At 34.0% G+C, this 13445-nt stretch overlaps 1 protein-coding gene across 1 annotated transcript in view; it reads right to left on the bottom strand.

Moving 5' to 3' along the window:
- LOC149303055 (EGF-like repeat and discoidin I-like domain-containing protein 3) overlaps nucleotides 1-13445 on the bottom strand; it is a 168901-nt gene that overhangs the window by 41787 nt on the left and 113669 nt on the right. Inside the window, exons 8-9 of the mRNA XM_089481815.1 lie at nucleotides 4866-5021; nucleotides 3768-3912 (exon numbers count right to left, since the gene is read on the bottom strand). Of these exons, the coding sequence (XP_089337941.1) occupies nucleotides 3768-3912; nucleotides 4866-5021 (301 nt within the window). The remainder of the gene's footprint in view (nucleotides 1-3767; nucleotides 3913-4865; nucleotides 5022-13445) is intronic.

Genomic DNA, 13445 nt, shown 5'->3' with positions numbered 1-13445 from the left:
TTGAGAATATAAATTCTAAAATTAAATCCAAATTTAATTTAGAAGGATTGGATTTTAAAACCAGTGCATTTTTATATAATTTTCACCAATCCTATTATTATGTGTTTGTTAACTATTTAAAATATACAACCAAATATTTTCCAAATAGGAAAAAGTAAAAAAAAATAAAAAATCACAAATATAAATGTGATCAACATAATTCCTGTATATTCCAGTCTCACAAGAAGCAACTCAAATTAGATGGGCAGCCGCCACAACCTATACATGTATAACTATACTAGATGGAATACCGTAAAGCCTCATTATCACTCCAACTACATTTCTCACAACAGCTGCTGTCAAACTATAGCTGCTACAATGTTCCCTGAATCCTTTTCCAGCCATAGGCCACCTGTCCACTGTCAGAATAGATGTGCAGCAACAAGAAGAAGGTAAACATTTAAAGGAGAAGTCTCATGGAAACATATTTTTCTCCTTGAAAAATAAAAAGTCAATAAAAAAAAATCAGTTTTAAGCTCATTTTTCTTTTTCCTTTTAAAATATTAAAAAATTCCCGTGATCTGGACATCTGGAGGCTGCTATTGTTGTCAGTCATGTCATGCCACACCGAGTCTTTATGGCAATGTTGATTAGGCTTGTTCTTACATAAACTTTACCTTGTAAGTGTGTGTGTCTATTGTATAGATACAGGGGTTTATTCGCTAAAGGGGGAATTGTAAGTAGAGTTTGTAGGAAAAGTGAGGGAGTTGAAACTACAAGCTCTCCTGACAACTCAAGTGAAGACACACAATGAGTGTTTGTCTAGTCAAAAGCAGTAAGAAAACACAGGTGGAACACATGGCTTATATGAATCTGCCTGAAAACATTATACTATGCAACAATGGGAGCTCTTTAAAAGAAAACAGCACTATATGAAACAATTAACAAGATTGTATGCACATATTTGCATGTAGTAAAATGCAATAGATGCTCGCTTGATCTTATTTTTCCAGATCATGCTCTCTATCAAATTTTTCTATCTCTCCTTTCCTTCTGACCACCACCTTTTAACTTTTTCTCCAGTACTAACCCCTAACAAAACAACAATGCAGCTCTCACCTCATATTCATTGGCCAGTGCCGGATAATACCCTTACCCAACTGTCAGACTCACTGGAACCTCTCTTACCTTCCATATTGAGCCTTTCCTCTCTCTTTATAACAACACTGTATACATTTGCCTCATCTCTTGACAGCATAATCCCTGTTACCCTACGCTACCCTGACAACTAAAATGTCGACCATGGCATAGAAACATGACATGCTTTCTTCAGAAGTGCTGCTGCACTGCTGAACACTACTTCAGAAAATGCAAATCCATCAAATACTTTACTCACTACAAATTCATGCTTCACTCAACCCACCTATTTAATCTTTTTCTATCCTCTTGAACTATACCTTCAAGCATGCTCTAATTTATCCTTCCTTAGATCACATCTGTCTGACTTATACCGTCTCATCTCGTTGCTTCCTTTTACTTCTAAGTTGCTTGAATGGGTTGTGTATAGTCACCGTAGTAACTGCCTCACCTCCATTTCCTTCCTTGACCCTGTACAGTCTGGTTTTAGATCCATTTACTCCACTGAAATGGCTCTAACAAAAGTATCCAATGACTTGCTCTCTGCAAAAGCAAAAGGTAACTTCTGCTTTCTAATATTTCTTCATGGGTGTCACAATGCTACCTGAAACTTAATCGTTCTAAAGCTGAACTTCATGTTTATTGTATTATTTTATACATACAAGATTAGAAATTATTTTTTTTACAACATAACCTATTTAGAAGGTTAGGCCAAATGAAACCCCATCAGGAAATATCACTTAAAATATGACTTTTCTAGTATAGCAACCAGGAACGAGTAATAAGGGCACAGGCTGGTCTCACACGGGACAAGCTGCTTGAGCTATAAAGAAGAAGACATGATCCTATGAATGGGATAAAACAAAATATAAAAAGATTTTCCATTGAGCAGATAAGAATGTAAATCTGGAAGAAGCTGATGGCAGAGGAACGTGTGACTCCAGATCTCCGACACAGAGCTGCTCGCCTAGAGAGGAAGGAGCTGGAGTGAGGAATACATGCTTGATTATCATAAGGTAATGGTAGCTTGCACTGCGGTTTGGAAATAAATAATATATTCTTTTCATGATTGGATAGATATTTGCTGACGTACCATCGTGGTTCCAGACAAGGAACATTTGAAGACTATTAATATATGGACTGTTTAGCTTAGTGTATAGGAATTTCACAACTATAACAAGATGTATTTGTAACCCGCAATTGGAAGCTACTGTTACTGCTCTTTTTTGCGGGTTTATACAGATAAAGTGACAATTATCTAACTAGTTGGCAGACTTATGTCAATTTGTTGTACACAACATATTGATGGCTCGTGCATGCATTTTTCTTTTTTTATCATTCGGTTAATGAGTAAATGTTAGCTGCCATAGAATTTATTTAAAAGAAATAGCGTTTATTTAGGTTCATGACTCTATTTTCAGAATAGCAACCAACCTCGCAATAAATAATATGAAATAAAACCAGTTTATTCTGCCTTGTTATATTCCACACCAAGTGTGGATAAATTGGAATCTTAACTACCATTTCATTTCCAGGCTTTATCACATACAATAGAAATGGAGTAAACAATATTTATTCTGTTTGCGCCTCACACCATTTTAGAACAAAGTATGTGCACTGAATGCACAAACGTTACAAGTGGAAGAGAAACCAGCTCCGTTGCTTTGCGTTAGGATACAACGCAGTGCTGACTTTGTGGTAAAGTGCCATGACTTTGAAAATAGAAACAAAGCACAAAACCAATTAACTTAGACTGCCCATCACTGATAAAATGGACAGCTTTGAAATTAGGTTTCAGAGATGAGAGACAACATGAAGCTAATTTGGCCAAGTTTCTTTATTAGGCGTTCTGTTTGAAAACTCTAATACCCTGGAAATGCTAAGATTAACACTCTTGGTTTTCAATCGTGACACATTTTGGTGAGTCCCTGAAAAAAAATTATATTTTAACACAAATTGTTTTACTCTATCATACTTGAACTCAGTCACTGGTACTTATAGAATAATAGCAGCCATAAAAAAACACCAGGAAATGGATTCACCATTTGTCCATAAAACACAAATGTATAAAATTGAATTTCTTTACTATTTTAGAAGAAATATGTTCAAGATAATGTGTGACAAAAGGTCACACTTTTGCTTTCCATCCACTCAACTTTCCTAGAAGGTCAATGAAATAAGGTCACATATCCATTTTCTCATCCCGAAGAGCATTAAATAGCAATAGTTTCTCATTTTGTATATAAAAAAAATGGAATGTCCTTTGCAGCGGATGGTAGTGCATGAAAGGTATTGCATGAAACATTAAGCTATTACTTGGTTAATGGAAAAAAGGGGAAAAAAGCGTATGAGGGTTTATCATCAAGTTGTTAGTATATTCCTATAATAATTCTGACAGTGTAACACATCTTAAAGAAAAAGATTTCCAAAATAAACATAGTTAATATAACTGCTTGTATTTTTTTAATATCAGACAAAATAAATATAGGTGATCTGTCAACTTCAGTGATTTCAGTCATTTTTCTGATATATATATATATATATATATATATATATATATATATATATTTTCTAGCATTTGTAAAATGTTTTATTTCTATTTGGGATGAGATTATACAGTAATCAAATATATTTAAATTAGATTGACTAACCTGATAATTCACAACCAAGAAGTTCCATTCGGAGTGTACAGTGCCTTCTGCACACTTGTGGGTATAAACGTATGTACTGCGCTTCAATTGGAGGGGTAAAAGAATTGGCATATGGGGTGTTGTTGTCCACATTTCCCCGGAAAACCTGGGAATATAAATTGGTATTTTATTCAGTTGTTTCATGATTTAAAATACTATCATCAAAAGCTTCTAAAAAAGCTTGAATAAAACCAGTTTACTTTTTTTAGTATAGTTGAACTTTGTTTGCATGAATATACAAGTAGGTAGGTCATTGTTTTTATGGTCCTAATCTAGGTTATGAGTTGCTTTGTGCAATCTCTCTTTAATCACACCTATTATTCATGGGATACTAATTTAACTGCTCACATTGTGAAACTAGTTTCTTTGTACATTCCAAAGTCACTAATCCATAGTCACCATTACGTCTTTGGCTCATGCTATAAAGTCGTAAGAGGTAATACATTCTGATCACTGTTGACACCATAGTGCCACATAATTATATATATATATATATATATATATATATATATAATTAAGAAAAAGGCATGATGAGCCTAGGTAATACAGGTGTCAAGGGTAGGGCTTACAACATTGACCATGAAGGGCAAGTCCCTCCAAATGGCCCACTAATAAAGCAACCTAAAAACACATTTACTAGATAAGAGTCTTTATGATGCATGAAACAACATAAAATAATTAGGTTAGTATGTAATAGTGGTACAAAGTCCTTAAATCAAACCACCCTAGGGGGCAATTCTCACCTGCCCTCCTAGCCAACACTCCCCTACAGGTAGTAACTGAATTAGCCATTAAAGCAATGTATGATTTTATAAAAATAAAAAAAGTTGAAAAAAAATGTTCCACTTTCCAAACCCAGGACATTATTTTGTACATGTTTATAATATGCATCTGCTTTCCATGCATAGTAGAACACAAGAAATTGAGAGGATTATAAATAATATTATCCTTATTTAGTAAATTAATATGTTAAACTTCTGAAGCTTAAGTATGTGAAATCTACCTAGTGTTTAAAACTATTGGACATTAGTGAATAAATCACAGAAATAAACTACTTACCATATCTTCATTGGTTCGTTTTATTTTATATGTTGACCAGGACTTGCCATTATCACTATATGCTATCTTGTATGATTTGATGTATTCTGGGCTTCCAATTCGTTTTGCTCCTTGGGTAATAACACCAGTGACTCTCATTTTCTTCTGCAAATTTATCTGTAATAAATAAAAATGAACAATAGGAATGCAATATTACTTTCTGCATCAAAGACAATCCAAGGGTATAAACAGTAAATGTTTATTGTGTCAATGCGGGTGTCCCCTAAGCACTGTATTTTCCTGCCAAATGCTGTTTTCAATATGTCCATGACCTAGGCTAGGCTTTGGAGAAGGCTCACAATTATGGCTAGAGCAAAAATGAAACGGCTCCTGAATCAAAGTTGCGGGAACTGTTTTTGCAGTTTGGATGTGTGGTGCTCCAAGGGCCCTGAATTCTGAATCTAGTCCTGAAGAATTAAGGAAAAGCAGAGTTTCCACTGAAGGTGAATTTGGATATGTTGTGGTATGTGGCTTAGCCACTCATCTTGTTAGATAGGGGAAGTCAACCTTATGTCTTTGTTCTCTTTGTGATATAATGTATATATATAATGTTTATTAAAGCTCATTTTAATAAATTAGAAGTCTTTAGTGTCTGTGTTGCAGCAATAGTACCCAATCCTTAAGTTAAAAACTAGCATAAGGAACAGCAATGGATCATCTTATAACAATAATATATATATATATATATCTATAGATATATCACTATAACTATTCTTCATTATTGACATAAAAAAAAATAAGGTACTTTTTCTTCTTTTGTCCTTTTCTCCTCTATTAGACTTTCTTAGTTAAATGAGATAACTCAAAATAATTGTCACATATTTCCATATCTTATGTGAGATGGTGCTTAATGCAGTGTTCCCAAGTAAAAGTTCAACATTACAGGCATGTGTTTGAATGTCAAATTTGATTGATCATTTGGTTCTTATTTATGTTTCTGTGTTGCTTATTTATACTTCTATGTTGCTTATTTATATATGTTTACATGATTTTATGAAACTCCTGCATCTGCCTCTATAAATGACCCTTATTACAACCTTAGTGAATGATATATAGGAGGAGCTCGAATTACATACTAATTTCTGAAGAACAACAATTTATAAGAAATCATTTTAAAGAAATACAATTTTGAAACATTTAGAAAACTCTGCAACTACTAAATATATATATTGTGTAGTATATACTCTTAGAACTTTCACTAACCTCTACAAGTTGCTGAAGTGCAAAAGTCAACCACTGAACCAATTTAATGATAAGTTATTAATTAATGTATTTATATTTCCATGGAACGTTCAGCAGAACATTATGTTTCCTAGTTACACATCAAAGCAGATATGATAAAATTACAATGAATGTTGACCGGCTTCTGACCGAATCTGAATTTTCAATAAAAGTAGCTAAAAGCAATAAGCACAAATTAATATTTTTCTTCACAATAACACTTTGAAGTATTATTTAATAAGTGGCAGACAAGACCTTCCTTGGTTTTTAATATTGAACATATAACTCAGTTGCATGGCCATCGGCATATCTAACGTAGGTACAGCAAACGGACAAAATTATCATAATTGTTCTGCGTATAATAAGGCTTGTCACGGCACATTTTCTTATTTGTCAAACGCTGAAGTTAATGAGTAACGGAACTGAAGAAGATAGAAGTGGTCGGTAATTGCAGTTGTTCTAGGTAAGTACTGTGCTTTTAGGTAAATACAGCGTAAAGAACCTTAAGCTACACTGAGACATTCTACATGAATAATTAGATGAAGGATTCTGATGTTAATCAGATGTTAATTAGAAGAAGAGCAATGTAGGATCCACAACAACTCTTATAATATATCACGGTGGCATTAAAAGAAAAAACAAAACAACAGCACGCTAGCATGGCAGTGAATCCCCCTAACGTAAGGGATTTTCTGCTCTTTTCTAGCTGTTTTAAGTCGTCTAGACAGCATGAACAGCATTGACAGAAGAATAACAAGTTGGCTTTTTGCTCCACAGTGAGGTAGTTTGCTGACATTAATACATCAAGGAAGAAATTCTCTGTTTGGAACAACATAACTAGATTAGCAAGGCATAAGACAAGGTCGGAATAGGCCCGAGGCCAATAAAGTAGAAAAATAGCAAAGGAAACCCCTGAAGCTAAGGAGGTCTTGAAAAGCAGAAACTTCTAAACTAGGGAAATATACTTTCTACTGTGTATGACTTACTGCTTAGAAGAAAGACAGAATGGTTCTGAATGATTTGTTTTTGAACTGTAAACCAGGCATTGAGAGTGTTGGTTAGTATATTGTTTTGATATGCGCAGCCTTCAAGCCTAAATTCTCCATCTTTTCAGAATATATTTTACTTTCTAATGTAGTCGGCAACGCTGAATGAGTCAACTCAGTATACACTTATTGCATTATTTCCTATTTTCATCAGCAGTACTTTAAAAATAATGAAATCTTCTGATTTGTTTTCAGCGGGGTGTATTTGGTATTGTGTGCTGATTACAGCTTATTTGCAATAATTCCAGAGAATTTATGTATGAAACAAAACAAAAAAAAAGTCCAGGTCAACTCCATAATTATATAAGTACTTTTCATTCTTTCTAGCAAAAAAGGTATTTCACTTTCAAATATCTTGTAATACAAAAAAGAAAATGGTTACTTGCTAAGTTAAGGTGGACTTGTCATCCCAAAAAAATTGCGAATTACTTGGTGGACTGCAGATAAGTATGACACATTATATTTACGTTGTGCCAGTTAGTTCCCGTGCATTTTACAATATGGCTGTCTGGGTACCTTTTGTTCAATATTATAATGTTATATTCAATATTGCAATCACAGCATTTATTGACATAGCGGAGAGGATTGCGGATTGCGGATATAACCCCAGCTTGACTTGAAAGGAATGGCGAGTAAGCAGGAGTGGGCATAGCCTCAGTAAGGAGTGGACATGACTAAATGTTGCTCTCCTGCCCAGATATTGGAGATGCAGGAAAGTTGCTCTTCATCTTAATACTCTGAGTGAAACCAGGTATGCAAGCTTCTGTACAATAGATCCTTCAGTTTCCTTCACTAATTCTTTATAGTCATACCAATACTGCTGGTTTCCAAAAATGAGGGTCATATTTCATGCACTTGTTATTCTATGAAGAGCCCTACAAACTCTAAAAGTTGATCATTGAACCAAGATAGCTTGATAAATATGTATTACAGATAACAGTAAATTACAGTGTCCAGTCTTACAGTTAGATACACATCTCGAAGTAATGTAGCTTTTGTGGTCACTTTTTTTTTTTGCAACCATAAACACAATGTAACAGGCAACTCAAGGATGTCTTATCTCCTTAAACAGCTGCTTCTTCTCATAACACCTATTTATGTCAGAAAAACATCCCTGATGCTTCCACTGCAGCAGCAGCAGCCAATTTGAATTTTATTGTTTCTGATGTTATCCCATTTTGAAGAGTTGTACAATGACCTCAATAATGCATGAATGCATAAGCCAATCAAGGTATTCATGATTGTAATCTTTATTCCTTTGTACGAAGACAGAAAATGATTCATAATATCTGCTGTACACAGACTTTCCTTTCAAACCAGACCACATTGCTAAAACCAGCAATATGCAAGACAACAGAATAGCTACCACAAAGAAAAGAACATTAAAAGGAAAAAAAAGGAAATTGGATATTTTATAAAGACTAAATGGTAATTCTATTTGATCTAATTTAGTATATTTGCATTTTTAAACTAACCATAGATGATGATAATATATATGTGTAGTATAATAGTTGTATATATCAGTAGTAATTAAAAAAGGATGTACAAATTATAATGATATGTTCCAAGTTTTTATCTGAGGCACTACTTGCTATGTCCTGCTTACCCATTTTACAGTGCTAAGGAATATGATGGTGCTATATACATGATAACAATAGTTGAGGTCTAAGAACCAGGATAATAATAATTTCAAGTATAATGTCCTCTTCATAGGAATTTTATAAATATACAATTATATATATATATATATTCAATTGGCATAAATCCCTCTGCCCTCTCTAGTTTGTGCAAATCACCTTTCCATATGAAATATGTAAGTAAAATTGAGGTATAGTACATGTGATTAGTTTTGTACAGTAATTTGTGTAGGTGTGATTTATAATCTGCCTGGACAATTCGGAAATTTAGATAATCTACTAATTGAGGAAATAGCTAAAATGTCATTGAAGGGGAAGCTATAATCATGGGTGACTGGAAAACCAAAGTAGCTGGTTGTGCCAGGAGTACAGATATTCTAAATTCCCTACTGGGATTATCTTCAATACAAGTAGTTAAGGAGCCGGTTTGTAAGAAGGCCATGTTGGATTTAGTGTTTATAAATGGAGATTTGGTATCAAATATTACTGTAGGTAAACGTTTGGGATCTAGTGATCATCATTCTATGTGGTTTAAAGTAAGAAAATTGACACCCCACACAAAAACAAATGTTTTAGATTTTAGAGAAACGGACTTTTCTAAAATGAGAATATGTGTTAAGGAGCCATTATCAGATTGGAGCCATTTAAATGGTGTCCTGGAGAAATGGGGTTATTTAAAATCATTGAAGTTAACAGAAAATTGTCAATAAGAGCATTGAAGAAACCACCGTGGTACTCCACAGAAGTGGACAAAATAGTAAAAAAACAAAAACAACCCCCCCCCAAAAAAGTTAGCATTTGGTAATTATAAAAAAAACAGATTGAGAAAGATAAACAGATTAGCCAGAAAGAGACAAATAAGTTATAAGAGTAAAACATTTTCTGTTTTCACACGTGAAAATGAAGGAAAGGGACCACACTTAGGAATTGATGGTGCCTGATGGGATACACCCCAAGATATTAAAAGAGCTTAGTGGTTTACTAGCAAAACCGTTAACTGATTTATTTAAGCAATCATTGTTAACGGGAGTTGTCCCAGAAGAATGGAAATTAGCAAATGTTGTGCCCAATATTATAGTGAATGTAGAAAAATAACATACTGTAATTATAAAATCTGGCGCTGAAGTTGCAAAGGTAAATAAGGGGACACTCATTGCTGGATTTAAGACATTCTTCATGTAACTTAATTCTTACATTATGTGGGATGCATCTCAATGCTCTTATGTAATTCTTTGAAGACAGCTACAGAATATATAATCAAATTGGAGTTAGGATCCTCCTTTTAAACACAGGAGGCACGCCATTTCAGTTATCACTTGTCTGAAATTTTGTTTTTCTAGGAAGATAGCTCTATAAACCTGGGTATTATCATATATATAAAAGGCATTTTCATAATGTATACTAATCATCACTACTATAAAAGTTAAGGGACTCACCTACTTGTTTGAAGATGTATACAAAAAAACTTGCAAACTCATCAAGAAATAATGGTTAGGATTTGACCCTGAAGCCCTGGAAATGACAGCTCACTGCCTTCTCTTATGGGGCATAGTATTATTCTTCACCTAAATACCAATCACTTGTGCCTAATTAGACTTGTTCCTGCTTCTGCCTGACCAAACCCCTGGTGGTTTAGCATAACCCTTTTTTCTCCCTGTCTGAAGAAAAATATTCCTAGGTATGGATCCGAATCTTAGCCGATCCCCCCAAAAAGGACAATTGATTGTCAATTTTGTAGGATATCCTGCACCTTAATGCATAACCACCTAAATGTTCATTTCTCAGGATCAAAGATGAGTCATTTAAAGGATTATTAAAACAGAAATAGAGATAAGTACTTAAATTGAAAAAGAAAATGTGGATATTATGACTAATAAAAAGCAGCAAGTTTGAAATGCAAAATAAATAAATACATATTCAAACATATTGTTTTTTTTTAATCTATAAATCACTTTGGAAGAACTTCTCGGATTATACAGGAGAATATAAATGTTTCTTTCCATAGTACATAGTATTGTCTACTATTTAGAAATTGTATTTTTCCTTCTGTAAAGTACAGAATTTACAACAGTATCTAGGCTACGTTCTTAGCAGATTTCCCAAGAGCATGTTATTGTGTTTTCTTCTTGGTGTGATAAAACAATAATATTTTCACTATACAACTAGAAAGATTTGCACTAAGTTTTTTAATAAAGCAAATTCCCAAAAGGATAAAAAAAAAACCCAGATAAAATGTCTCTTGTGCATATTATTTCATTACATAAAGCTATGAGCAAAGAATTGCATTCAACAGAAAATATAGAGAGCACACAAATCATGTTTAAAATTATTCTAAAACATAATGAATGTCCTATCACAAGCAAATTTGTAATTATCTAGTGACATTCTAGATAAAACCCCTGTTTTCTTTCAAGTTTTTAAGAAGTTTGTTTTTCCAGCTGTTGTTTATTAAAAATTGTTCTGATATATGCTTACGTTTAGCTCTAACGATTTAAAACGTAGCCAGTCATACTTGCTCTGTTAAGTGTGGGCTCAATTCAATGATCCCATCTCAATTATCAAAAATTAAACTTTTGCTAAAAATGAAGATCACATGTTAAAATAATACTCACAAGTTAGCAGGTCAACTATGGAACAAGACCAGAAAATGATCACTAACGGCTCAAATGCATTTACATGTTTAGCACATTTATCTCATAATCCCAGTACAGCATAGCATACCTCGTTTACAGACCCTAACACTGTGTGCCACAGCAGAAGCTCATTGAAGCCAATGTTGTACTGCCAGTGTGTCAGGAGCGAGTGAGCAATATTCTCTCAGCATCCTAGTACAAAGCGCTAACATCGTCTGACATCATCAGCACCTCCAAAATTCCAGGAGTCACTAACCCCGCAAGTCAATAGTGTTCTTACTTTTAAGGGGGTGCACGAGTGCTGCCTTGTGCACCCGACAGCTTCAACTACTGTCTCCATAGTGGAAGTGAGCGGCCGATACTTGGATGCCTCTTAAAGGGGACCACTTCACATGATGCTCTTAATTACGACATCCCTTATAAAATGCAACATGTCCCTTCCTGTTTGCTCAGTTTTAACAATACATTGTACTACAGTGTGTCCTTCTATTTGTTCTATTTGTAGTTAATTCGCTGTATACAGCACATAGATGTGTCTTGTTTATTCTAAACATGGTGTGTAACAAATGTGTCACAGTCTAGAATCTAGACTCCACAACTGATGCTTGTAGTTTAGTCAGGGACTGCATTGCAAGCCATATATTTTTAACTACCAGCAACATTAATTAAAGTTTTTTTTATGGGTCATTGAATCATTTGAAATGTTTTTTATGTTTGGTGACTAAGCATGAATATTATATAACGAACACTTATATTGCAAACTGCTGCTGACTGTTCATTTAACACTTTGCTTTATATACATCACCCACAATTTTTTTTATAAAGGTTAGTTTCTCTTTAGTTATTCCAAATACATCCCCTGCTTTTCACTCATGGTGCAAAACTCTGAAGTTGTCTCTGTTGGTAATAGTGTATTTGAGCACACAGATGGTTTCTTACACATTGCAGTATTTCCTATAATAACATAACTCATTTGTATTATACCTAATCCCTGTAACATCATCTTACCCATTCTAACGCTTTTATACCATGACATCATTAAGCGGAAGGGACACTTATTTTGCAATTTACACTTTCTCCCATCTGGTAAATTTCATCACAAATCTATGTTTTTTTTACTGTGGTCACGTAGATAGCTACATTGGAGCCTTTGTGGACTTACGTACACATGTCTTTCGTTTTGCAGTCCTATAAGGTAAGACATTTCTGGGTGGATTAAAACTTGTTCAGTATATTTTATAAATAAAAGGGCAATTATGCAAGGATAATTCTGATTATCCCAACTAGATTTTTATTACCAATTTGACGATACCAACTTACATGACCTTTTCTGTCATATGAAGTCTTCTTAGGACATACTGTATATGCTTAGAGTGATCAAAACACCCTCCTCAACTAAAACGAGCAACTCCGCAAAGTAAGGTGCTCATTTTTCTGCCAATGCTTTCTTTTAAAGTTTTCTTATAGTTCTGTAACTTGTTTTTTATTCCATGGGCTATTTTGTGTAATTAACCTTATCCTTAGTGCAGTAGTGTAATCATTCAGCTTAGATAAAGTCAGAAAATAATAATGTTTATGTATGTGATAGAGAAACAGCTACACATCGAGAAAGGGACAATGTGCCCAGAAATGTTTGTGTGTTATTATGAGCTCAGCTTTGATATGCCAATAAATAAACAGTGACACTAGTGCACCATCGAAATAATGTTAGAGTGTGTATTGGCTTTCATCTGACTTTTCAATATATAAGCGACGACCCAGCTGCACCGCAAGCCACATGCTGTTACTGGTGCAGTTCTTCTCATTTTTATGTTCTGATACATGAAGTTAATAATACTATAATTATTATGATATATCAATGTGAAATGCAGTCGTCATGTTTTAAATAGTATGCCATTATTAAAGGCATAAAAAGGGTTATTATTATAAAATAGCTATCCTTAACAACTTAGATAAGGGGTTATAAGTAGCTGGACAAAAGGTCTGATGGAACCCAATAAAGCT

This window comes from Sceloporus occidentalis, unplaced genomic scaffold, assembly GCF_023333645.1.
Source record: "Sceloporus occidentalis isolate IW3139 unplaced genomic scaffold, rSceOcc1.0.p SCAF_16, whole genome shotgun sequence".
NCBI lineage: Eukaryota > Metazoa > Chordata > Lepidosauria > Squamata > Phrynosomatidae > Sceloporus > Sceloporus occidentalis.
This window is presented reverse-complemented; position numbering and strand designations above follow the sequence as displayed.